Raw genomic sequence first — 27750 nt, forward strand, 5'->3', positions numbered from 1 at the left:
GAGTTCCAGGTGCTTGGCTTCAGTCTGGTCTGGCCATGGCTGTTGCATCGATTTGAATAAAGATGTTGCCTCGCTTATCTTTGCCTTTCAATTTAAAAAGATGAAATTTAGTTAATTTCTTTTTTTTTTTTTTTTAGATTTTATTTTTATTGGGCCCAGCATGGTAGCCTAGTTATTAAAATCCTCACCTTGTGGCTGCTTTTCCAATTCAGGCAAGCTGTTGATCTTATTTCATGGCTTCTCAGTTATGGGAATGTATAGGGATGGAGTACTAGAGACTACCATATCCAGATGTGGGGGTACAATGCAGAATGCATCCCTGCTTCTGGGTAAGAGATGGACTCCCAGTGAAACAGACTGATGGAATTATGACTCCTTATGAAGGACTATGCTATTGTAGCAACATGGGGAAACTGTTGAGGGGTGGGAGTTTGGGGAGGAATTCTAGTCTATACGAAATTGTACCACAAAATTCAAAAATTCAAAATAAAAGGGGACATTAACCATTACACTATCGCGCCGGGCCCCAGAAAGCATTAAGATTTATTTTTAGGGCCTGGCGCTGTGGCCTAGCGGCTAAAGTCCTCACCTTGAACACGCCGGGATCCCATATGGGCGCCCATTCTAATCCCAGCTGCTCCACTTCCCATCCAGCTCCCTGCTTGTGGCCTGGGAAAGCAGTCAAGGACGGCCCAAGGCCTTAGGACCCTGCACCTGTGTGGGAGAACCAGAAGTTGTTCCTGGCTCCTGGCTTCAGACCAGCCCAGCTCCTATCATTGGGGTCATTTGGGGAATGAACCAGCAGATGGAGGCTTTCTATCTCCCTCTCTCTAACTCTGCCTTTGTTTCTTTGTTATGAGAAGATCTCTTAGTCTTTCCTTCTCTAACTCTACTGTTCAAATAAAAAATAAATAAATATTTTAAAAGACAGAGCAGCCCGAGGCTGTGGCAGCAGCATCCCCTACGGGCACTGGTTCAAGTCCTGGCTGCTCCACTTTGAATATAGCTCCGGGGAGTGGGGACAGGAAGAGATCACCTCACTCAGGTGTCACAAAATCATCAGCTCTGAACTATACCCAGCACTGTGATGGAAATCACTGGGGCAGAGGGTTCCACAACTCTGGTACAAAGTCAGAAAGCTAACCTAGAAACTCCCTATTTATGGCCTTACCATCCTCCTCGAGCTTGCCTCTCCTGCCCACTAACCCACTTCAGTTTCCTAATTCGTCTCATTTGCCCCTGGGCCTGTGGTCCTTTTTCACACCTGCCACCAGTGCATTCTAAAAGTAGACAGCCAATCACATCACTCCCCCTGATGAAATTCCTTCCCTGAGGCAAAAGGACTACTGAATCAAGTCCAAACTCAGCATGGGTTGGGTATGAGCATTCAATGCGATTCACCTCCAACCTACTTTTACAGTTCAATGTAATGTTTAAAAACATATTGCCTCACTTATTTTCATTTACTTGAAAGGCACCGTGAAGCACAAAATTTCCCATCTGTAACTTTGCAGCAGCCAGTCTGGGCCAGGGCAAAGTAAGGAGCCCAGGACTCCGTCTGCATCTCCCATGTGAGTACCAGGTACCCAGCAGAACAGCTGAGTCTCATATTAGCACTTTGAGCTGGGATGTATGAATCCCAGGCAGCTGCTTAATCTACTACGCCACAGTTCAACACAAGGTAAACAGCTTTTTATCTGCAGCCAAGATACCAACTGTATTTCTGATAATGTTGTGTTAAAATGCAAGGGTGCTTCAGAATATTCATGGAAACAGATTCAGATCATTAATCATTTTTGCACAGCATGCATTTTTCAAGAACATCTCGAAGAACACCTCCTATGTATGGATTTTCTTTCTTTTTTTAAAGATTTATGTATTTTGGGGCCTAGCAGCTAAAGTCCTCGCCTTGAGCGCGCCGGGATCCCATATGGACGCCGGTTCTAATCCCGGCAGCTCTTCTTTGTAATAAAAATACATAAATCTTTAAAAAAAAAAGATTTATGTATTTTTATTGGAAAGGCAGATATACAGAGAGGAGGAGAGACAGAGAGGAAGAACTTCTGTCCATTGATTCACTCCCCATGTGGCTGCAAAGGCCAAAGCTGTGCCGATCTGAAGCCAGGAGCCAGGAGCTTCTTCCAAGTCTCCCACACAGGTGCAGGGTCCCAAGGCTTTGGGCCGTCCTCGACTGCTTTCCCAGGCCACAAGCAGGGAGCTGGATGGGAATTGGGGCCGCTGAGATTAGAACTAGTGCCCATATAGGATCCTGGCGCATTCAAGGTGAGGACTTTAGCAACTAGGTCACAGCGCCAGGCCCATGAATGGATTTTCAAACATTTTTGAACCAGGACCATTTGGCATAGTGGGTAAAAAGCTGCTGCCTGTAACTCCCAGCATCCCATATGGGCCCTGGTTCATGTCCTGACTTTTCCACTTCCAATTCAGTTCTGTACCAGTGTACTGGGGAAGGCAGCAAAAGATGGCCCAAGTGCTTGGGGTCTTGCATCCATACAGGTAACCCAGAAGAAGCTCCTGGCCTCAGCCAGCCCTGCCCCACCAACTGGGGCCATGTGGAGAGTGAACCAGCAGATAGAAGATCTCTTTCTCTCTCTAACCCTTCTTTCTGTCCCCGCCCTGCAGCGACACTAAAATGATGAGGAATCTTGAGGGCCTGGAAAAAACAGGAACCGCCACCGCAACCGGCACACACACACACCAAACAAACACACACACAAATGAACAAACGGAAAAAGAGAAGGCGAACCAAAAGGTTTATTGCCGAAAGCGGGCTGCTTATATACAGTTCTCCACCAATCACTTCTCCCCGTGGTCCACGGGGCGCTATCTGATAGGCCAGCAATCGCAACGAGGGGGCATTAGCCTATCTCTGCGACTTCCTGCTTGCCTCCTGGTGGGACAAATCCCGCCTCCTGGGCCTCGGCCAGCCGCCATCTTGCGGCCCCTCTTACGTGAGGTTGGCCGCTCCCCACATCTTTCCTTTCTTTCCTTTTTTTTTTTTTTTTTTTGTCTTTCAAATAAGTTAAAAAGATTTTGGCACCCAAATCAATGTTGTAATCCCATTTCCCACAAGCTGTCAGAAGTACTCTCATTTTTTGGTTGGACAACACTGATCTAGACTTGACAGGCGGGAAGGTAGACAGTCGCCTTTGTGTGTACAAGGGCCCAAGAACAAACATGGAAAGTCTGTGTGGCTGAAAGAAGGAACGTAGAAGCAGGAGCAGCCAGGCGTTGGCACATCACAAGTCGTGTCTGTAGGGCCTCAATCCTCCCCTGAGCACTCCACAGGCAGAGCTGCCCAGCGGGGGCCCCCAGTGAACTAGTTGCCCGCTATAACACAGGAATGCCACACCCAGCTATGCCCCAGGAGAAGAGGCGGGTGGGAAGAGAATGCCCCAGGGGAATGCCAGTCCGAATGCAGCCTGCGCTCTTTGTGAGACCCCAACCTGGCCTTGTCGGGTGGGGAGGGGCGTGATCTGCAGGATATCTCCTGACATTGCCAAGAGTGGCCTCCCATGTGAGGCTCTTACAGGAAGACAGGGAGACAGGGACGAGCGCAGCCACCTGCAGGGGCAGCAGCCTGCCCGTCATACCGAAGTCAAATTCCACCTCTTTTTCCATTGTTAGTGTTCTTGGATTTACCATGTGGCTAGAAATAATCTTGTTTTCCCAAAACTCCCCTTACCCGCACCTCTTAAATCACACATTACTTTCTATCCTGAGTCACAGTTGTTAATGTAAGGTTTACTTGAGAATTAGCTGTGAATGACACTGTTTATGTTAAATAAGTAACGGCCCTTTCACAAGATTGTGGGCCAAACACACACATACTCACACGCACACACACAAACATGAGGGACCGGTGTTGTGCTGTAGCAGGTAGGTAAAGCTGCTGGCATCCTATATGGGCACTTGTACCAGTCCCAGCGGCTGCACTTCCAACCCAGCTCCCTAACATGCCTGAGAGAATAGCAGAAGGTGCCCCAATTGTTTGGAGCCCTGTATTCGTGTGGGAGACCCACATCAAGTTCCCAGCTTCTACCCGGTCCAGCCCTGACATTCTGTGGCCATCTGGGGAATGAGCCAGCAGGTGGAAAGTGTGTGTGTGTGTGTGCCTGTCTCGATGTCTCTCCCTCTCCTTTTATTTTAAGATTTTTAAAATTTGTTTTAAGATTTATTTTATTTTTATTACAAAGTCAGATATACAGAGAGGAGCTGAGACAGAAAGGAAGATCTTCCATCCGATGATTCACTCCCCCAGTGACCGCAACAGCTAGTTCTGTGCTGATCTGAAGCCAGGAGCCAGGAATCTCCTCTGGGTCTCCCACACAGATACAGGGTCCCAAGGCTTTGGGCCGTCCTCGACTGCTTTCCCAGGCCACAAACAGGGAGCTGGATGGGAAGTGGGGCTGCTTGGATTAGAACCAGCACCCATATGGGATCCTGGCGCGTTCAAGACAAGGACTTTAGCAGCTAGGCCACCATGCCGGGCCCAGATTTATTTATTTTAATTGGAAAGTCAAATTTACAGAGAGAAGGAAAGAGCTTGGTTCCTCAGGCCACAAAAGGGAACTGGAAGGAAGTGGAGCAGCCAGGATATGAACAGCCCATATGGGATCTTGGCACATGCAAGACAGACTTTAGCCACTAGGTTACTGCACCAGACCCAGTAACTCTGTCTTTCAGATAGATAAAATAAATGTCTTTTTAAAAAAAGAATATGGGGCCTGGCTGCGTGGCCTAGTGGCTAACGTCCTCACCTTTAACGCGCCAGGATCCCATATGAGGATCAGGGATCCCATACTGAGGATTCAGGGGTCAGTGCCGTAGCCTAGTGGCTAAATCATTGCCTTGCATCCTCTGGGATCCCACATGGACTCCGGTTCATGTCCTGGCTGCTCTACTTCTCATCCAGCTTCTTGTTTGTGGCTTGAGAAAGCAGTAGAGGATGGCCCAAAACTTGAGACCCTGCACCTGTATGGGAGACCTGGAGGAGGCTCCTGGCTCCTGGATTCAGATTAGCTCAGCTCCTGCCATTGCAGCCATCTGGGGAGTGAATCAAAGGATGGAAGATCCTTCTGCCTGTATATTTGCCTTTCCAATAAAGAAATAAAACAAATAGTGCTGTGGCATAGTGGATTAAGCCTATGACTATGGTACTGGCACCCCATATTCGCACCAATTTGAGTTCTGGCTGATCCACCTCCAATTCAGCTCCCTGCTTGTGGCCTGGGAAAGCATCAGAGGATATGCTTAAGAGTTTGGTCTGGACCCAGCACAATGGCCTAGAGGCTAATGTCTTCACTGTGAACGTGCCTGAATCCCATATGGATTCCAGTTCATGTCCCAGCAGCCCCACTTTCCATCCAGCTCCCTGCTTGTGGCCTGGGAAAGCAGTCGAGGATGGCCCAAAGCCTTGGGACCCTGCACCTGTGTGGGAGACCCGGAGGAGGTTCCAGGTTCCTGGCTTCGGATCAGCTCAGCTTTGGCTGTTGTGGCTGCCTGGGGGAGTGAATCATCGGACTGAAGATCTTCCTCTCTGTCTCTGCTCCTCTGTTTGTACCTGCCTTTCCAGAAAAAATAAATAAATCTTTAAAAAAAAAAAAAAGTTTGGTCCCTTGCACCCATGTTGGAGACCTGCATGGGGTTCCATGTCTTGGCTTTGAACCAGGACAGCTCTTGCCATTGAGGTCATTTGGGAAGTGAACCAGCAGATGGAAGATCTGTGTCTCCTAATCTCTGTAAATCTGCCTTTGAAAAAAAATAAAATAGGGCCCAGTGCTGTGGCTCAGTGGCTGAGGTCCTCACCTTGCAGCCACCAGAATCCCACATGCTCTGTTTCATGTCCCAGCAGCCCCGCTTCCCATCCAGCTCCCTGCTTGTGGCCTGGGAAAGCAGTCGAGGGCGGTCCAAAGCCTAGGAACCCTGCACCTGCGTGGGAGACCCAGAAGAAACTCCTGGCTCTTGGCTTTGAATTGGCTCAACTCTGGCCATAGTGACCACTTAGGGAACGAGCCCCAGAGGGTGGAAGATATTTCTCCCTGTCTCTCCTTCTCTCAAAATCTACCTTTCCAATAAAAATAAATAAATCTCAAATACAAAAAAATAAATCTTAAAATAATAAAAGGACTGGGGTAGGCATTGTGAGCTGCAGGGCTGAGCTGCTACTTGCACAGTCACACCCCCAATCACAGTGCCTGGGAGCCAGTCCTGCTCCACTTCAACACTCTTCCTAGTGACAACCCCCCTGCCGGAGGCAGCGGTTGACAGCCCAAATGCTTGGGTCTCTGCCACCACATGAGATGAGTGGAATTCCTGTCTCCTGGCTTTAGATTAGTCCATGCCCAGCTGTTGTGGGCTTTGGGGAGTTGACGGAAGCGCTCTCGCTCTCTCTCTTTCTCTCCCTCTCATTCTGTGTCACTCTGCCTTACAGATAAAAAAAAAAAAAATGTAGTGTTTAAAAGGCAGAGTGATAGACAGAGATCTTCCAATTGCTGGTTCACTCCCAAATGACCACCGAAACTGGAAATAGATGATCCTTTTCAGGTGCCCAATACTCCATCCAGGTCTCCCATGAAGATGGGAGGAGCCCAAGTACTTGGGCCATTTTGTGCTGTCCCCAGGTAGCAGGAAGCTGGGCTGGAAACAAAGCAGTTAAGACTCAAACCAGAGCTGTAGCCACCACTGCCACGCGGTGAGGGAGTCCTAGGCCTGCCTGGACTCAAGAGGCTTCTCCCTTCCTGGTGAGTATGCTGGGAGGGGATCTCTTGGGAACAAGGCAGGCCTAGCCGCGTGTTGGTGGGGAGGGGAGATCAGGAGAGTGCGAACTTGGGGCCTGGGTGGAGAGGACTTCCAGCAGCTTGGTGGCTGCTAGGAGCACTCAAGCCAGGTTGGACTCAATGCTTGGGGCCGTGCCTACAGCCATCACTGCCATGTGGTGAGTGAGTCCTGGGTAGCTTGTGCGCCATTTGGTGCCAGGTTCCGCCTTTGGCCACCCGGTGGCAAGCTCTGGGGTTTTGGGGGTTGGAATTGATGCCAAGAAATGTCCATAAATGAGGCAACTGTGCATGTTGGTGAGGAATCAATCCTGAGAGACTCCCAATGGCAGGATAACTTTTCCTTGAAGATAAGCGAGGTTACTGAGACCTGGTGGTTTGGAGGGGAGAAATCAGAAGATCTGTGTGGGTCAGACTGATGCACCAGCCCACTTGTGAGTCCTGTGTAGGACATGTTACCACCAAACAATGCTGACCCCCACATGCCAGTCCATGCAAAAGCTATGCCTGGGGGCCTGTCTAGCAGGGCTGGATCCTAGTCCCTTACAGAATGTCAGATTAGGGGACAGGTCACATTAGGCAGGGCCATCCGGGGGTAGATTCTGTGGTGGATGTGTGGGTCCAACCCTGTGAAAATACAAGTCCCTCTGGTTAGTGCAAGAGTTGGGGTAGTGATGGGCTGAGCTAAGTGTGACCATGGAACCTGCCATCAGTCATGGGTAAAGGTACCAACAGTAGTCTGGGGAGGTCTAGCCTGCAGCACCCGCATGTACATCCTTTTAGGATATGGGGCAGGCTGGGCCGCAATGTTCATCGGCTCATACAAGGCAAAGATGGAAGAGCAGGTTAAGCCAGGCACTGGCCTAACACCTGCTGGCATCTATGAGATCTGGGTCTGGGAGAGGATCAAGTGGGGGAACTTGGGAAACTCCCCTAATGGGTCATAACTCTCACTGATGATCACATGGTCCAGGCTGGGGGGTTGCGCAAGCTGGGCAAAGTAGTTCCAACTGTTGGCTAAGGTGTGGGTTGGTTATGGAAGGGGGTGGACTGTTGTGGGCTAAGGAGATGATTAGCACTCCTTAAGCTGAGCACTACAGGGAATGGGCTTGGGGCTAAAAGCACCTGGTCAATTGGACTCAGCTGTATCCAATATTCTGCTAATAAGGATGTGGGGGTCAAGAGTAAGCAAGAAGTAGGTGAAAAGTCAAGAGAGGAGGCAGTAAAGAGAGACTTCGAAGAGACTTTGAAGAGAGAGACTTCCACCATCTCTGGTCTCCTGTCGGTGCCTCATCCCCAGACCTTCGCCGTGTCCATGTTACTGGCTCTGCCGGCCGGAACAGTGGACCGGGCAGGACTGAACAAGAACAGAAATCAGGCTGGAGCACAGATCATGCCAAGCTAGGCTCTTATACTGACTGGTTTGCATGAGCCAGGGATGCCAGGCTACAGCATCTAAGACAAAGGCCAAGACAGATGAGGGTCTATTCCAAGCTGGGTCAGAGCAACCACTGGCACATGCGTGATCTATGGCTGGAGAACAGGCCTAGTTGGGGATCTAAGGGGACACCCTGGCTGGGCTGGGGTTCCCACTGGTGAGTGCGGGGGCCAGAGTGGGAGCTGCAATCTGGTCTGGATATGGCTGCAGTGTCCCTTGGCACAAGTGTGGACAGGCTGGGCACACCGAGTCGGGCCTAGGGTAGGTGTAGGACAGGCTAGGCTAGGTCTCTGCCCCTACTGAGCCATGTGTGAGCTGTGTCTGGGTGTGGATCAGCCTTGGTTGGGCTGAAACATCCAACAGTAAAAACCGAAATTGGCTGAAGGTCAGTCAGGAAAGGCCACTGTTCTTGCTAGGACGGAAGGTAGACTAAGTAGGGCTGGCCCATGAACCCACCGGAATACATGAGACCTGACATTGGAAAAGGTTCTGATGGAGGAGCTTGGGAAACTCCTCTGTTGGGACACAGTCTGTGCAGGTGAGCACAAGAACCAAGAAAGGGAGCAGCCCAAACCAGGCCAGGGAATGGTACTCACCAACATACATTTAGCATAGGTCGGGGACAGACCAGGCTGAACCAGTTCACATCACCCGCTGGCGAATCCGAGCACCAGAATAGAGTGTAGGTCAGGTCGGGTTTGTTCGCAACATGTACCAGTACACATAAGGGCTGGGACTGGTTGCCTGCTGAATTGGGCTAGGCTGGGTTCCCCCACCAGCATGAGCTGGAATTGGGGGTGGGCCATGCCGGATCAGGCTACAGCACCCACTGGCAAATGCCGACGCAAGACAGGCCATGACAGACTGGGCTGCAGCACCCAACCAGCATGCATGACAGAACTGGGGGGCAGGGGGGCAAAGCTGGTAGGGGGGATGTGGAGGCTTCCCTGCTGGAGAGTGTAAGATGGGATGCGGACAGAACATACCGGGCAGGGCTACAACACCTGTTGGCCTCATGTGAGCTAGATCAGGGAAAAGCCAGGCTGGGCTGACTGTCCCTACTGGTGCAAACATAAATCATTGAGGGTGAGGGATGGTTGTGCTTTGTCGCTGCATCAGCTGGCAGAGGCTGGCACTGGGGGCTAATTCTGTCAAGTTAAACTGCAGAACTGCCTGGAAAGTACATGATCCGGGAGTGGAAGTGGGCCCAGGAGGGAGATAGTGGGCACCTCCCTCTTGGGTTACCACTTGCACTGGAGAGCATGAAAACCAGGACTGGGGCAGATGTGACTAGACAGAACAGCATCCAGAAGCCTGTGTTTGGGCTGGATAGTGGTCCTGGTTGGGTTGAACTAGGCTTCAATAACCATTGACATGTAGGAGAGCTGAATGGAATGTGAGACAGACTGGACTAGTCCGCTGTACATACTGGCAAGTACAGGAACCAGGGCAGGGGGGCGGGCCTGGTGGGGGTTAGTGAGGGTCACTCCTACTAGCTGCAGCTCCCACTGGTTTGCGTGAGGGCTGAGAGTGAGGTGGGCAGGATCAGGCTGGACTGCAACATCCATTGGTTTGTGTGGAAGACAGGGCTGGAAACAGAACTGACCCAGCAATTGCAACCACCAGCATGTGCATAAGCTGATTGCGGCGACAGACTGTGCTGGACCTTGTACTGGCATGCACACATAAGAATCAGGTCTGGGGGCCTGGCACAGTGGCCTAGTGGCTAAAGTCCTCGCCTTGAACGCACTGCGATCCCATATGGGCACCGGTTCTAATCCTGGCAGCTCTACTTCCCATCCAGCTTCCTGCTTGTGACCTGGGAAAGCAGTTGAGGAGGGCCCAAAGCTTTGGGACCCTGCACCCATGTGGGAGACCTAGAGGAGGTTCCAGGTTCCTGGCTTGGGATCGGCACAGCACCGGCCGTTGCAGCTCACTTTGGGGAGTGAATCATCGGACAGAAGATCTTCCTCTCTGTCTCTCCTCCTTTCTGTATATCTGACTTTGTAATAAAAATAAAATAAATTGGGCCCAGCGGCGTGGCCTAGCGGCTAAAGTCCTCGCCTTGAAAGCCCCGGGATCCCATATGGGCGCCGGTTCTAATCCCGGCAGCTCCACTTCCCATCCAGCTCCCTGCTTGTGGCCTGGGAAAGCAGGCGAGGACGGCCCAATGCATTGGGACACTGCACCCATGTGGGAGACCCGGAAGAGGTTTCAGGTTCCCGGCATCGGATCGGCGCGCATCAGCCCGTTGCGGCTCACTTGGGGAATGAATCATCGGACGGAAGATCTTCCTCTCTGTCTCTCCTCCTCTGTGTATATCTGGCTGTAATAAAATGAATAAATCTTAAAAAAAATAATAAAATAAATTAAAAAAAAAAGGAATCAGGTCTGGGACCACTTCAGATGAAGTTTCTTTGGGGATCCCTCCAACTGAACTGCTGATCTCAGAACCCCAACCATGAAGAGAGCTGTAGGTTCCACGGTCTGTCATGGAGTGCATGTGTCAAAGCTGAGCCTCCTCAGACGCTCAGATGCAACAGTGGACAGCATATCCAGGTGCACATGGAGGATATGGCAGTCCATCGCGACCTGCAGAGGACACCTGGTACCACAACAGAGGATGGAGGACAGAACAAATTGATCAACTACCCCAGTCAAGAGTTGGCAGTGAATATCTGGGCAAATGGAGACTCTAAGGTGGACTATGTCACCAGTGGATCCTGGAGAGATTTCATCGTGCATGGAATGGCTAGATTGGCGGCAGTTCAGAACTGTTGAGCTATCCAAATCACTTGAGCAGTGTCCTTGGAGCATGCCCCCTGTCGGGGACCTGGGATGGTTGGGAGGGTGGGTGTGGCTTCTTCCTTTATCTCTCCCCTTACCCCATATACAGAAATAATAATAATATTGTAGAAATAAAGGTCTTACCCACTTTCCTGAAGCCCTTGACCCTTTGTGCCCTAATCAATTATGTAAAGATTATCGAAATAATTGAAAAATTCAAACCAGAGCTCCAACATGGAATGCCAGCATTACAACTGACAGCTTAACCCAATGTACCACAAATAACTTAAAAAAAAATCTAGGGCCCTATGCAATAGCCTAGTGGCTAAAGCCCTTACCTTGCACATGCCAGGATCCCATATGGGTGCTGGTTCATATCCCAGCTGCTCTACTTCCCTTCAAGCTTCCTTCTTGTGGGCTGGGAAAGCAGTCAAGGGTGGCCCAAAGGTCTTGGGACTCTGTACCCACATGGAAAACTTGGAAGAAGCTATTGGCACTGGCTTCAGATTGGCTCATTTCCAGCTATTGCAGTCACTTGGGGAGTGAGCCAGTGGATGGAAGATCTTTCTTTGTCTAACCTCTCTGTAGAACTGACTTTCCAATAAAAAAATAAATAAATCTTTTTAAAAATCTAAAATAATCTAACTCAGGGTTGGCATTTTGATGTAAAGCTACACCTGCAAAGGCAGTTTCTCACGGAAGTGCAGGCCCATATCTCAATGCTCCAGCTGTCTCCCCGCTCCCCTGCTCTTTGATGCACCTGGGAAAGCAGCAGAGGATGGCCCAAATCCTTGGGCCCTGCACCCATGTAGGAGACCTGGAAAAAGCTCCTGGCTTTGGCTTCAGCCTGCCCAGCCCCAGCTATTGGGACCATGTGGGGAGTGAGCCAGCAGATGAAAGATCTAGCATTCTCTCTCTCTCTCTCAAATAAATCAATACATCTTAAAAAAGAAAAGAATGGAGGGCATGAATTTTTTTTTTTTCCAAGTTTCTCCACAAGGAACACAAGTCTCAAAAGAGAAATACTACTCAAAAGGGCCTGGGTCCTGGGTGCGGGAGAACAAGGCAGGGCCAACTTCTGGGAGCTCCTGTCTGGGTTAGACATCATTGTTTATTCACTTAGTATTTATATCCTACTGTGTTCTAAAAAGGGATTAGAACTGGCTCACACTTAATTACCAGTAACTTGAATACGAAGGAGATGGTGACGAATGCACAAAAAAGGAAAGTGAAGAAGAGATTTATAGATTTCAGCCAGGTTCAAGTCTGGGAACCTTTAAGATGGAGATAGGCTAGGAGGGTGCTGAGAAGGACTGGGAGGGTGGGGGATGGGGCTGGCATCCTGCCATCCAGCCCCCTTGGCTCCCACTCTCCATCTGCCCCAGTGTGAGTCACCACTCAGACACGGTGCCACCACATTGGAGGACCTGGGGCTAGCAGCCTGGGCCGCAAAAAGCTCCCCGCCTCCTGAGCTTCCGTGATGCACCTGCTAAAAAAAAAAAAAAAAAGAAGACTGGAAGGATTAATAGGATTAATATGAAGATCAAATGAGATCACTGGTATCCAAATATTGATATTGTGCAAAAGTAAAGGGTATGGATGAATCACTTCCGGCCACTGCCACAGGCCTGAATGAGTGACGTGAGAGGAAAAGGGAAGACGGGAGTGCAGAGGGCAGGTGTTGGTGTGTCGCGGGGGAAGCTAACATGGGTACCCCATATCAAGCACCTGTTTGCATGCTAGCTCCTCCGCTCACAGCTCCCTGCCAAGTACCTGGGAACAAGAGGCAGTGGCAGTCAACCTGGGGAGACAACCTGTGGATGGAAGATGTCTCTCTCTTTTCCTCTCTCCCAGTCCTGTCACTCCACCTTTCCAATAATTACATACTTTATTTATAAAATAGTTTAGTTTTTTAAAAAGATGTACTTATTTTTAATGGAAAGTCAGATATACAGAGAGGAGGAGAGACAGGGAGAAGGATCTTCCATCCGCTGGTTCACTCTCCAAGCGGCTGCAATGGCCAGAGCTGAGCTGATCTGAAGACAGGAGTTTCTTTTGAGCCTCTCATGCGAATGCAGGGTCCCAAGGCTTTGGGCCGTCTTTGACTGCTTTCCTAGGCCACAGGCAGGGAGCTGGATGGGAAGCAGGGTAACAGAGATGAGAACCGGCACCCATATGGGATCCCAGTGCGTACAAGGCAAGGACCTTAGCTACTAGGCTACCCCTTCGGGCCCCCAAATATTTTACTTCTATTTATTTATTGGAAAGTGAGACCGAGAGAGGGAGAAAAAGAGAGAGAGATATCTTCCATGCCCTGGTGACTCCCAACATGTCAACAGCCAGCCTAGGGGCAGGTCAAAGCCAGGAGCTTCATCCAGACCTCCCACGTGGGTGCAAGAGCGCAAAGACTTTGGCCATCCTTCGCTGCTTTCCCAGGAATATTAGCAGGGCGAAAAGTGAAGCAGCTGGGACTCCAAGTGGCGCTAACACAGGATGCCAGAGTTGCAGACAGCAGATTAGCACATTGAGTCCCAAGAAATCAGCTTTAAAATAAAACAAGTGCAGAGCGCAGCGCACACAGTGCTTCCGACCCAGGACAGAAACCTGTTGCTTCCATCCTCCCCCGCTATGAGAGCTCAGCCCCGATGGCCCCGCACAGCCCCGGCCTACCCGGTACTGCTGCACCTCCTCGTCTCGCTTCTGCCTCGCCAGCACGATCTGGTCCTCCAGGCTCCTGTTCTGCAGGTGGAGCTGCCGGGCCTCGGCCTGCAGGGGCCGCAGAGCCTCCTTCATCTCCTGGATTTCGGCCTGCGTTTGCCGCAGCGCCTTGGCCCCGGCTTCTTTCCTCTCCAGCAGCCGCAGCAGCTGTGGTTCGTACTCATCCTCCAGGCCCTGGCGGCTCTCTGCCATCAGACTTTCAAACCGTGCTGAGAGCCGCCGGCTCTCCTGGAGGAAGTGCCCGTCGCTCTGGCTCGGGGGCGCCTCGAGCTGTTGCCGCAATTCCTCCTTCTGCTTTCGGTGGGTGTCCCGGAGCTGCGCCAGCTCCTCCGAGAGCTGGGCCGCCCGCGTGGTCAGCACCTGCTGACAGTCGGCAAACTGCGCCACATCCTGCTGGCGGCATTCCAGCTGGTACTGGTAGGCCACGCACTCCTTAGTCACCTTGAACAGCTTCTGCTTGACCAGCCGCACCTCCTCCCGGAGCCCGTCCCGCTGCAGCTCGGCCTGCGCGTGCAGCTTGTAGGCGGCCAAAATGTCCCCGTGCACCTGCTGCACCTCGCGCAGGGCTGGTTCCCGGAGCAGCACCAGCTCGTGAATGAGCTGGTCTCTCTCCTCTTCCAGCTGGGCCACCGCCTGCACACACTCCTGGAAGCGCTGCTCCAACACCTCCAGCTCCTCCGCGCCCAGGTTCTGCTCCCCCCTGGGCTGCTGCGTGGCTGCCGCGCTCTCCTCGGAACTGGGCTCTACCTCAGCGGTGACCTCTGCTTCTGCCTCTGCTTCCTCTGCAGCCTGCGTTGGCCTCTCTCCCGGCTCCACCGGCACCTCCGCCAGCTGCACTTCGTCGGGCCTCAGGGTCCCCTCCACAGGCAGGGCGGTCTCTGTGCCCGTGGACTCTTCTCCATTAGGCGCCTCCTCAATGAACAGGGGTGCCGTTGGCTTCTCCGGGTCTTCCCCAAGGAGGGGTTCATCCCAGTCAACCGAGTCCCCCAGGTAGAGACTGTCTTCTAGGTTCACGGAACCTAGGTTCAGGGAGAGAGAAGCTTCTGCGTTCCAGGCCTCTGTCTTGTTGAGGGATCCGGGAGTCTCCCCTGCTCCTGTTGTCCTGCGAGAGAGAGGATTCCAAGTGAAAGGGCAGCCACCCTGCTGACACTGGTTTTGGCAGCCAGAGGCCTGGCGCAAACCCAAGAGTGCACCCGGACACGCTGACAGCATCCCCTTGGGTCACTAGCCTGCCTTCCAGGACAGGAACCTCCCCCACCACGCACACACAGGCAGTCGTGCCCCAGTGTGCCACGTCCTGATAAGATTCTGCTGCTGAGGCGAAGCCTTCCTTGCAATGACCACCTGCTGGGCTCCATGGTCGGTTCTAGACGCCCCTAGTCCTGACAGCATCCCCAGGGAGCCAACCTCCAGGTACCAAGCTTACCCTCCAGGTGCTCCACACACAACCCACTGTCCAATGCCTCCAGAAGTCTCCAGATCATCACTGTCTCTTGGGGATGAGCAGTAAAAAGTGGTACCTTGGCAAAAGCCTGGGGCGCTGTTTTCCACTTAGGCGCCCAGGGCTCCCCTGCAGGCTGCCTGGGAGTCCCATAGATTTTGTTCTTATGAAAAAGAGAGAGAGGGAGACACAGAGACATTTTCATCCTGGGTCCACTCCCTAAATGGCTGCCACAGCCAGGGCTGGGCCAAGCCAAGGTCACAAGCCAGGAACTTCATTCCAGTCTTCATGTAGGTGGCAGAGAAACCAGCACTTGCGCCATCACGTGCTGCTGACTACCAGGTGAATTAACAAAAAAACTGGAGCAGAAGTAGAGGAAGAACTTAACCCCAGACACTCTGATATTGGATGCAAACACTACAATTGTACCACAACACCTACCCCTCCCCACCCCATCATATTCTTGACAAGCACTAATTTTAACTAAAATTCTTCAGGCCTTTTCACATGAAGTGCTGTTAAACCACATCTCTCACTCCTGTGAAATGTCCTCTTGTTAGAAGCCAATGTGGGCACGACATGGTAGCCTAGTGGCTAAGATCCTTGCCTTGCGCAAAAACAAAAAAAAGATCCTTGCCTTGCACGCACTGCGATCCCATATGGGCGCCGATTCTAATCCCGGCAGCTCCACTTCCCATCTAGCTCCCTGCTTATGACCTGGGAAAGCAGTCGAAGATGGCTCAAAGCCTTGGGACCCTGTACCCGTGTGGGAGACCTGGAGGAAGTGCCTGTCTCCTGGCTTCGGATCGGCACAGCACTGGCCATTGCAGTCACTTGGGGAGTGAATCATTGGAGGGAAGATCTTCCTGTCTGTCTCTCCTCCTCTCTGTATATCTGACTTTCCAATAAAAATAAACAAATCTTTTTTTAAATTTATGTATTTAAAACAGGCTGTGCATTTATTTATTTGAAAGACAAAGTGAGAGACACGGTAGGAGAGATCTTGCCTCTGCTGGTTCATTCCCTAAATGGTCCCAACTTCTGAGCTGGGTCAGCAGAAGCCAGTAGCTAGAAGATCCCATGTGAGTGGCAGGGCCCCATGCACTCGGGCTGTCTTCTGCAGTTGCAGCAGGTGCACAGCAGGAAGTAGAGCAGCTGAGACTCAGGCTGGTGCTCTGACAAGGGAGGCCTGTGTCATAAGTACTGGCTCAGCCCACTCCACACAATGCCAGCCCTGAATCCCATCTGCTAAGGCCTCACCTTGTGCCAGACCCTATGGCAAATGCTTTACATATTTGAGCTTATTTAACCCTCATAATAATTCTTTTAGAAAATATTTTATTATTTATTTTTATTGTGATGTCAGATATACAGAGAGGAGCACAGACAGAGAAGATCTTCTGTTAGATGGCTCACTGCCCTAGTGGCTGCAATGGCTGGAACTGAGCCAGTCCAAAGCCAGGAGCCAGGAACTTCTTCTGGTCTCTCACAGGCATGCAGGGTCCCAAGGTTTTGGGCTTTCTTCGACTGCTTTCACAGGCCACAAACAGGGAACTACATGGGAAGCAGGGCCACTGGGACACAAGCTGGCACCCATATGGGATCCTGGCACATGCAAGGTGAGGGCATTAGCCATTAGGCTACCATGCTGGGCCCCCTCATAATAATGCTATAAAGTTTTTTTTAAGATTTATTTATTTTTATTGGAAAGTCAGATATACAGAGAGGAGGAGAGACAGAGAGGAAGATCTTCCATCTGATGATTCACTCCCCAAGTGACTGCAATGGCCGGTGCTGTGCTGATCCGAAGCCAGGAGCCAGGAACCTCTTCCGGCTCTCCCACGAGGGTGCAGAATCCCAGTGCTCTGGGCCGACCTCGACTGCTTTCCCAGGTACAAGCAGGGAGCTGGATGGGAAGTGGAGCTGCCGGGATTAGAACTGGCACCCATATGGGATCCCAGTGTGTTCAAGGTGAGGACTTTAGCCGCTAGGCCACGCCGCCGGGCCTATAAAGTCTTTTATATATTATCCCAAATTTATGATCAGGAAACTGGAGTGGGCCCAGCACGGTAACCTAATGGTTTAAGTCGTTGCCTTGAACACGCCATGATTCCATATGGGCGCCAGTTCTGATCCCGGCGGCTCCACTTCCCATCCAGCTCCCTGCTTGTGGCCTGGGAAAGCAGTTGAGGACGACCCAAATCCTTGGGACCCTGCACCGGCATGGAAGACCCGGAGAAGCTCCTGGCTCCTGGCTTCGGATCGGCACAGCATTGGCCATTGTGGTCACTTGGGGAGTGAATCATTGAATGGAAGATCTTCCTCTCTGTCTCTCTTCCTTCTCTCTCTCTCTCTCTCTCTCTATATATATATATATATATATATGTATATGACTTTGCAATAAAAATTAATTTTAAAAAAGTTGAATGCTCTAGTTACCTACCTTTAAAAAAAGAAAAAAAGAAGCTGAAGTTATAAGAAATTAACTTCTGGGCCTGGTACAATAGCCTAGTAGCTAAATTCTCGTCTTGCATTCACCAGGATCCTCTATGGATTCCGGTTTGATTCCCAGCTGCTCCACTTCTCATCCAGCTCTCTGCTTGTAGCCTGGAAAGTAATCAAGATCACCTGAATCCTTGGGACCCGGCACCCACACAGGAGACCCAGAAGAGGGTCCTGGCTGCTGGCTGCAGATCGGCTCAGCTCCAGTCATTGTGGCTGCTTGGGTAGCAAATAAATAAGTAAAATTTAACTTTTGGAGGCAGGCTAGGCAGGAGAGCCTAAAGAGCTGGTATCAGGTGTCTCCCCAGACCAGGCCGCAGCAACTGCTGTCGGGGGAACACTATTGACTTCTGGTGTCAGCAAGCAGCCTATGATTGCAACTCATGATGACCTCAAAACACAATCTTGGGTGCCACTGGCACTTGCAATACCCAGAATGGGTGTGGGACAGGTCAGATTAGGCTGCAGCACCTGCCAGGTTACATGAGAGCCGGATCTGAGACTTTGCATTTGGGCTGGTTTGGGGCAGGTTAGGCTGGGCCAGGCTGCTGCACCAGCCAGCAAGTGCTGGGACTAGATATAAGTCATGGCAGGTGCAAGATCCCGGGCTGGGAACAAGCCTGGCAAGGGAACTGTAGGCACTCCCCTATTCCTGCTGGTGAACATGAGAACCAGGTCTGAGGGCAGGCCAGGTTGGGCAGGACAGCAGTACCCATTGGTAATTTGAGGGCCAGGACTTGGGGTGGGTTGGGTTGAGCTAAGCTGCAGCTCCATCAGTTCATGTAAGAGACGGGGCTGGAGCAGAACTGACCAGGCAGCTGCATCCACCAGTATGTGTATTGGCTGGTGTAGATGTCAGATTGAACCTGACACTGCACTAGTTGGCTGGCACACATGGGTAAAGTCTGAGGTCACTCCAGGTGAGGTTTTCTAGGGGACTCTAACTAGATCACCAGACTCAAACCCTGGCCACAGGGAAAATCACAATATATGTGGTCCAACCTTGGACTGCATGGGCCTCCTGAGATACTGATGCCTGTGAGGTGGACAGCATGCCCAGATGCACACAGGAAACATGAGAGTCAACTCATCTGCACCAGCAGGGGATGTCAAGGAAAGCAAAACAGGTTGGATCACTCTCCTGGTCAAGCTTTGCAACATGTCCCTCCTGGGTCTGGGGATGCACTGAGGTGGACTTGGCCAGCCAACAGACCTTGGAAAGATTTCCTCAACCCTGGTGCAATAAAGCCAACAACATCTCAGAACTATCAAAATCACTCCAGTAACACCCTTGGAACACTCTTCCACTTATCGGGGTCTCTAGGGTGTCATCATATGACTGTCCCCCATTCCTGGGTGCTGATGTAGTTTGACAGCAAGCAAGAACCCTTTTCCTTCCTCTCCTGCAGACAGGAGAACAAAAAAGAGAACCAAATCATTTGAGCCACCCACCTTACTCCATACTTTGACCCTTCCCACACTAAGAGAGGCCCAGCCCACACGGGTGTGCATCCTTCTCAACAATGTAAAAAATATTAAAAGAAAAGTTAAAAATTAAAAACAGGGTCTGGCACAATAGCCTAGCGGCTAAAGTCCTTGCCTTGAATGTGCCAGGATCGCATATGGGCTCCAGTTCTAATCCTGGCAGCCCTACTTCCCATCCAGCTCCCTGCCTGTGGCCTGGGAAAGCAGTCAAGGACAGCCCAAAGCCTTGGGACCCTGCACCTGTATGAGAGACCCAGTAGAAACTCTAGGCTCCTGGCTTCAGTTCAGCTTAGCTCCAGCTGTTGCGGCCACTTGGGGAGTGAAGCAGCAGATGGAAGATCTTCCTCTCTGTCTCTCCTTCTCTCTGTTTATCTGACTTTCCAATAGAAAAAAAGTTAAGGGTCAAAAATCTCTGAGGAATAAATGAAATGAGACAGCCGGGTAGCCAGCTTTAGCCAGCTTAGGGTCCTGAGCCGGAAGCCTCACCTTCTGATTGTAATTCCTACCTGCCTAATCTATCAACTAAATGACCCCTACCCCAGGAAGTTCTTCCCTGGGGGCAGTATTGTAGAACAGCTCCCCTTCCCAGACACATATGTAGTCTGATAAGACAGAGGGGGCCATCCTTTTATGGAAGGCAGAAAAAATTCTCTCTCGCCTTTCCCTTCCTGGCCCACTCCATCCTAAATATGGCCCATGTGTGTCTATGCTGTACTTACCTTTCAAATAAACTTTATAAATAACAATAAAAAAGGAATTAAGTTGCTCAAGGTACTCAGACATCCAGGGGGCATCACTTATAAAAGAGACTAAACATGAGTGTAGCATGGTCTTTGTTTACTTTAAGGATTTATTTATTCATTTTTATTGGAAAGTCAGATATACAGAGAGGAGGAGAGACAGAGAGGAAGATCTTTCATCTGCTGGTTCACTCCCCAAGTGGCCGCAACAGCTGGAGCTAAGCCGAACTGAAGCCAGGAGCCTAGAGCTTCTTCTGGAACTCCCACGCGGGTGCAGGGTCCCAAGGCTTTGGGCTGTCCTTGACTGCTTTGGGATATGAAAAAACACCCATATGGGATCCTGGCACATGCAAGGCTAGGACTTTAGCCACTAGGCTACCATGTCAGACCCTCCTCTGCTTTTTCTTAGGCCTTTAGCAGAGACCTGAATCAGAAATGGAGCAAGCTGGGTCTGGTGTGATGACTCAATGACTAAATCCTCGCCTTGCAAGCGCCAGGATCCCCAATGGGCACCTGTTCCTGTTCCCAATGTTTCCCTTCCCATGCAGCTCTCTGCTTGCAGCCTAGGAAAGCAACAGAGGATTGACCAAGGCCTTGGGCCCCTGCACCTGGGTGGGAGACCTGGAAAAAGCTATTGGTTTTGGATTGACTCAGCTATGGCCACTGTGGCCGTTTGGGGAGGGAAATAGTAGATGGAAGATCTTTGTCTCCCCTTTCCATAAATCTGATCTGTCTTTCCAATAAAAATACATTTTTTATTATTAATTACATTGCATTAAGTGACACAGTTTTATAGGTACTGGGATTGCCCCCACTCCTCCCCAAACCCTCCCCCTAAAAATACATTTTTTAAAAGAAAGAAAGAAAGAAGGAAGGAAAGAAAGAAGGAAGGAAGGAAGGAAGAGGGAAGGAACAATCAGGATTTGGACGGCGCCCATGGGATGGCAGTGTGGCATGCAGAGACTTAACCAATTAACCACAATGCCAGCCTCTAGCATGGTTTTCAAGAAACCTTTTGATACTTTCAGATACAAAGTATAGTTGTCCTTAGGTATCCATGTGGCACTGGCTCCTGTGTGGGTGCCAGAGGCTACAGTTACTTCCATCCTTACTGTGAACATAGTTCACACTTTGGCCCAGACCTGCCCATTAAGGGCATTTGGCAAGTGAACCAACAGACTAGAGCGCTCTCTATCTTCTCAACTTTTCAGATTGAAGAGAGTGTTTTGAGGGGCCAGTGAAGTAGCGTAGCCAGCTAAACCTCTGCCTACAGTGCCAGCATCCCATGTTGGTGCCGGTTCAAGTCCTGACTGCTTTACTTCTGACCCAACTTCCAGCTGATGTGTCTGAGATAGCAACAGAAGATAACCCAAGTGCTTGAGTTTCTGCTACCTACGTGGGACACCCTGAGAAAGCTCCTGGCTCCTGGCTTCAGACCAGCACAGCTCTGGCCCTTGCAGCTATTTGGAGAGTAAACCACCAGATGGACGATCACTCTCCTTTTCTGTAAATTTGCCTCTTAAATAAAAGTAAATATTAAAGAAAAACAAAAGGGGGTCATCACCAGGAGCTCCAGGGCTGCCAGGCTCTGTTCTCTCTACCACCCCAGCCGCTGCCAGGATCTGCATTCTGCAGCTCAAGGAAACAACCACCAAGCTCCCTAGATGAGGCCAGAAAGCTCTCAGTGGCTCCTCCCCTCTCCTGTGGTGCCAACGCACTGAGAACAGAACTGCTCTCAAAACGCCTCCAGCCTCCATGCCGGCCTTCTCCAGGGCACTGCCAGGGCCCTCGTCCAAGCCATCAGCTCGCCCTGGCACTCTTGTACCAGCCGGCTAATGAGACACTTGTTTCTTTTCCTGATCCATTTCTCTCTGCAGTGCCCCCAGTGGCTTGTTGCAGCATAAAGCAAACCATGGGGCTCCACTTGCTGCCTCCCTTGGATGTGTGGCCCCAGCCCATTTCTCCCTAACCTCAGCCTGTGTGTTACTCCTGGAGCCCACCCAAGGCTTGCTACTGCAGTACACCTGCTAGCTGGTGCTGCTGCTGCTGCTGCTGCTGCTTTTTTTAAGATTCAGTTTAATTTACTTGAAATTCGGAGTTACAGGGCATGGGAGGAGACAGAGAGAGATCTCCATTCACTGGTTCAGTCCCCAAATGGCTGCAATGGCCATAGATGGCCAGCAGCTGCCAAAGCTGGGAGCCAGCAGCTTTTTCCAGGTCTTCCATGTGGGTGCAGTGTCCTAAGGCCTTGGGCCATCCTCTGAGGTTTTCCCAGGCCATTAACAGGGAGTTGAATGGCAAGTGGAGCACCTGGAACATGAACCAGAGCCCACATGGGATGCTAGAGCCACAGAGCATGAGCGTCGCACGCCACTGTGGCAGGCCCATCTGCTCGCTTTTTACACCTGCAACTCTTGAGTTCTGTCTCAATGATCCAGCCACTGGAGCACCACTTGGCTGGAAAACAGCCCTGCACTGGCCAAGTAGGTGGAGCTCCCGCATCAGACCCTCACCCCATACTCCACACTCCCTGGGGTCCTGCTTCAGCCCAGGCCCCCACCTGGGCACCTCTCCAAGCACTTCATAGGATTCTCACTTACAAAAGACTCATTTCTCTCTCTCTCTCTCTCTTTCTCTCTCTGGTGTTCTTCATTTAATTGAAACGTAGAGTGACAGAAATTGGGAGAAACAGGAAATTCATCCTCTGGTTCACTTCCCCAAATGACCAACGTCAGCAGGTCAAAGCCAGGAATTCCACCTGGGCCTCCCACATGGAGGGATCCAAGTGACTGGCCCATCTTTTGCTGCCTTCTCGGGCACATTAGCACGGAAAGCAACAGGAGCTGATCCAAGTGTTTGGGCACCTGTCACCCATGTGGGAGACCCGGATACAATTCTAGGTTCCTCACAGAGGACATGACGGTCAGCTCATCTATGCCAGCATAGGATGTCAAGTCTCTCATCAGAGGATGGACAGTAGAACAGGTTGGACCATCATCCTGGTCAAGCTTTGCAATATGTCCCTGGGTATGTGGAGGCACTGGGATGGACTTTGTCAACCAATACACCTTGGAAAGATTTTCTCAACCCTCAAGCAAGGAAACCAACAACATCTCAGAACTGCCAAAACCATTCAAATAACACCCTCAGAATACTCCCCGTTATCGGGGTCTCTAGGGTGTCATCACATGACTGTCCCCCATCCCCAGGTGCTGATGTAGTCTGACAGCAGTCCCCCCCTCTTCTCTCCCCTCTCCTCCTGTACCTCTCGCCCTGCAGATACAGAAGAAAAAGGGGGAAAAAAAAAAAGGAAACATTTGTCCCATCCACCTTCCTATATAACCTCAACCCTCCCCACGCTAATCAGTGGACTGCTTGAGACTCCCTCTCAAGTATGTAAACAACATTTTAAAATAAATAAAATAAATCTATATTTTCTTTTTTCTTTTTTTTTTAAACACTTATTATTATTGGAAAGCCGGATATACAGAGAGGAGGAGAGACAGAGAGGAAGATCTTCCATCCGATGTTTCACTCCCCAAGTGAGCCGCAACGGGCCAGTGCGCGCTGATCCGATGCCAGGAACCTGGAACCTCTTCCACGTCTCCCACGTGGGTGCAGGGTCCCAATGCATTGGGCCGTCCTCAACTGCTTTCCCAGGCCACAAGCAGGGAGCTGGATGGGAAGTGGAGCTGCCGGGATTAGAACCGACGCCCATATGGGATCCCGGGGCTTTCAAGGAGAGGACTTTAGCCGCTAGGCCACGCCGCCGGGCCCCCAAATCTATATTTTAGAAAAAGAAAAATACCAAGTTCTCGGGCCCGGCGCCGTGGCCTAGCGGCTAAAGTCCTCTCTCACCTTGAATGCGCCAGAATCCCATATGGCCGGTTCTTTTTTTTTTTAAAGATTTATTCATTTTATTACAGCCAGATATACACAGAGGAGGAGAGACAGAGAGGAAAATCTTTCGTCCGATGATTCACTCCCCAAGTGAGCCGCAACGGGCCGGTACGCGCCAATCTGAAGCCAGGAACCAGCGCCCATATGGGATCCCGGGGCTTTCAAGGTGAGGACTTTAGCCGCTAGGCCATGCCGCTGGGCCCAAGGGCGTCGGTTCTAATCCCGGCAGCTCCACTTCCCATCCAGCTCCCTGCTTGTGGCCTGGGAAAGCAGTCGAGGACGGCCCAATGCATTGGGACCCTGCACCCGTGTGGGAGACCTGGAAGAGGTTCCTGGTTCCCAGCTTCGGATTGGCGCAGCACCAGCCATTGTGGCTCACTTGGGAAGTGAATGATCAGATGGAGGATCTTCCTTTCTGTCTCTCCTTCTCTCTGTATATCTGACTTTGTAATAAAAGTAAATAAATCTTGAAAAAAAAAAAAGAAAGAAAGAAAATTACCAAGTTCCCACTTTCTTGCCATTGGGGCTGTTGGGGAATGAAGCAGCAGGTGACAAAAAACTCCCTCTCCCTCTCTCTCTCACTGCAACAAATAAATATATCCTTAAAAAAATAAATACACACAGCTCAGCGTGTCTGTTGACCCAGCAATGCCTACTGCTCTGCAGTATCTCCCAGGCCGCCTGTCTCCTGTCTCAGGGCACCCCAGGGTGGGGTCTACAGAAGGCAGGCAGGTGCACGCCTGCTGCACTGCAGGCTGAACGTTGGCCCAAGGTCGAGCGGCCACACTGGTTGGAGGTGGAAGGCAGGGCGCTGACCATCCAGCTGCCGCTGTGTCAGCCACCTGGGGCGTCAGCTGGAGCTGCAGGCCAACCCCCTCCTGACAGCTGCCTCTCCAGCCAGGACCAGGAAGGCGGGACTTGTTTAGTTGGGGCTCCTGACCTCTGCCACTCTGTCCCTGTCCCCAGAGGACACCAGTGGCTCCCCAGCACGGTCCATGAGGACCATGGCTGGGCTGTGTCTGCTTATGTGTGTACGCGACTGCCCCTTCAGCTATGGGATGATTGTCTGCGTACCCTTGTGTCCCCTTATATCACAGTGACCTAGTGTCACTAGATCTTTGTACCTCCACCTCTCTTGGCATGCTAGGAGCTCCCAGCGCCTCTGTCTGATCTGAAGAAAGGAAAAGCTCCCCCAGTCCCTGGGCCACAGGTGCCTCCCTACTAAGCTGGGGAATGAGGCTGGATTGGAGGAGGAGACGTCCTCCTGGTGGTTTGGACAGCCGGCTGCACTCCACTCCCAGGAGAGAGCCGGCTGTCTCAGCAGACGCTTCATTTAAGGCCTTAAGGCAGGCAGGTGCCCAGCCTCACGCCAAGCAGCTTCCACAGGGCGGATCCGGCAGCGGGTGACCTCAGCACCAAGCACCTTTGGCCGAGAAGGGCGAAGGGAACCTGGTAGTTAGTGTCCATGGGCCTAGTGGCAAGGGAGGGGCAGATGCCACCGGCCTTAAATGGTTAATTTTCACGCACCCCGTTGGACGGGGAGGGACGTTGACTCCCGTGCGGGGGAGGGGGCTGTGGTGCGGGGGACCCCTGGCAGCTCCCCGCGGCTCCGCCCCGAGCCTTACCCAGGCTGGACCACCACCCCACCCACCGGCGAGCAGAAGGGGCGCCCGCGGCAAGGGGTGCGGATGTGCCCAGGACCCGCTCTCCACAGAGGGGATCCCTCTCCCCCACGGGATGGTCCTACCTCGCGGCCTGGGCAGCGCCGTCCCCAGCGCGCCCCGGCTCCGGGCTGGCCATGGCTGTGCGACCCCGGGGCTGAGCGGCCGCGTTATTAATAGCGGGCCCGGCGGCGCTCGCCCGGCGCGCCCTCGTCCGCCGCACTGCCAGCTGCAGCAGACACCGGATCCCGCAGGCCCCTGGGCCGGGCGCGCCCACTTGGCCCGGGCTCCTGGCCACGGGAGGGGGGGAGGGGGGGAGGTGCGGGGAAGGCGGCCCTAGGGGCGGGAAGAGGCCGCCCCTCCTCGCCTCGCCCCTCCTCACCCAGGACGGGTGGAGGATAGGGGGGCCGGTGAGTCGCATCTCGGAGACGCGCCCAGGCCGGAGATCTCCCCGTGCCTCCCTCCCCTCCCTTTCCTCGGGTCCTGGTGGCGGGGCCGGGGACCCCTAGAGCATCTCCAGGGTCCAGCTTGTGGGAGAGGACTTTGGGAAGGAGGTCTCCAGGGACCCGCCTGCCCGCAGGCGACTGGCTAGGTCGGCGCCCTAGGGACCCCGCCGGTGCACCACGCAGGAGGTTGGCGCACGGCCACACTGTTGACTCCCAGAGGAGCGCTGTGGCCGGCAGCTGTCGCGGAGGGGTGGAGCTGGATGCAGGCGGCCTTGGGAGGGCGGGACCGGAGGGGAGGTTTAGAGGCCACCCCTCCTGTCCCTGGAGACAAATCTGGGGTCCCCTGGTTGGGAGTTCAGAAAAGATGATGAGAGGCCCACTCAGGGCGGTAGACATGTAAACTTGAGCCTTGCTTCTTGCTGTCTGCCCTACTCAGCAATCTTCCCTGGGGACTCTCGTTGGGGGTCCACCTGTTACCCTACCTTGCCTGGGTTCTGTCAGCTTCCAGACAGAACTCCATTCCCAGATTCTTGGCCCGCCTTCTGCCAGATCAAATCAGTCTTCCCCGAGCCTGGGTGTCTCTGGCATTCTCCCATCTGATATCTGTTCTCCACTTGGCGCTGTGCGTCCAGGGTGGCCTTTTATTCTGTGTGGAAGAACGCTGCGACTGGATCCTCCTGTTTCATCCAGGAGGCCTGGCGGGTGGGCTGGGAGCGGGGCAGTGGTGCGATGGAGTGGGATGTAGGTGGGCTTGTGTGATCCGGGTCCCAGGAACACCTGTTCATGGTTTTGAGTCTGGTGGGTAGAAGGGGTTGTGTGCCCATGTGAAATTCTGGCTGGTAGGGAATGGGCTGTGTGGCTGTGGGGTCTCAGGATAGCGCCTCTTGTGCAGTGGAAGCAGGGGACTACAGTGACTGGCCCACAGTCCTGTGTGTGACAGAGTGGGTACCCCACGGGCAGGGGTGGGACGGGGTGATGGGAGCTGCAGGGAACTGGGTGGCACTCCCAAGCAGCTGTGTGTGGTGTCCTCTGAGTGTGACTGGGGTCTGTGCCCGGTTTCATTCATCAGCCTGTGCGTGTGGCTATGTATTTTCAGCTCTCACAAGGGAGTGGGAGACTAACACCCCCGGGGAACTCAGTACGCCCTTGTAAGGTAGGCACAAGAAAACCTCGGGTTTCTGAGGCTGTTGGTCATTTTCTGACTTAGCCCCCAAAATATTCTTCCTCCCCCTCACCCCAGAGGAGGTTGGCAGCGCCTCAGCTGCCGGTCCTCTGACAGCTGCTGCCAGTACAAGAAGCCCGGAGGGAGGGAGGGAGCAGGGCAGGCCTGCCTGCAGCACTGTTTGCTGTGGATGCCAGGCAACGGGCAGCAAGGACAGCACTGGGAAGGGTCAGCCTGACCGTGCCCCCAGCGCAGCTCCGGAGCTGATCCTGGGCAGTTCCCCGGGACCATGGGCAGCCCCCACTCCTGACTCCTCCCTCCTCACCACCCCCACCCCCAGCAAGCTCTGACTCTAAGCTTCCCAGGCCCAGAGGCTCCTGCGCCTCCAGGCTTCTGTTGCTGCTGTTGGCTGAGCCTGGATCACCCAGCCCAGCTCATCCTGTCCCTGCTTCTCCCCTTCTCCCTTCAGTTCTCAGCTGACTTCACTGGCTCAGCAGGTCCCCGACCCGGATGTCTGCTTTTCCTTTCTTGGATTGTTTTAGATTGATTTATTTTTATTTGAAAGGCAGAGTTTTAGATAGACAGACAAATAGAGAGATGGATAGGGATCTTTTATCTACTGGTTCACTTCCCCAATGGTCACAATGGCTGGAGCTAAGCTGGTCTGAAGCCA

General features: G+C 52.3%; 1 protein-coding gene across 2 annotated transcripts in view; it reads right to left on the minus strand.

Moving 5' to 3' along the window:
- Nucleotides 1-25722, minus strand: part of SYNC (syncoilin, intermediate filament protein) — a 30220-nt gene extending 4498 nt beyond the window's left edge. For both annotated transcript variants that reach the window (XM_058678377.1, XM_058678376.1), the window contains exons 1-2: nucleotides 25556-25722; nucleotides 13693-14842 (exon numbers count right to left, since the gene is read on the minus strand). In XM_058678377.1, coding sequence (XP_058534360.1) covers nucleotides 13693-14842; nucleotides 25556-25608 — 1203 coding nt within the window. In that variant the 5' untranslated portion in view covers nucleotides 25609-25722. The remainder of the gene's footprint in view (nucleotides 1-13692; nucleotides 14843-25555) is intronic.
- Between the last annotated feature and the right edge of the window lie 2028 nt (nucleotides 25723-27750).

Source organism: Ochotona princeps, chromosome 2, assembly GCF_030435755.1.
Source record: "Ochotona princeps isolate mOchPri1 chromosome 2, mOchPri1.hap1, whole genome shotgun sequence".
Taxonomy (NCBI): Eukaryota; Metazoa; Chordata; class Mammalia; order Lagomorpha; family Ochotonidae; genus Ochotona; species Ochotona princeps.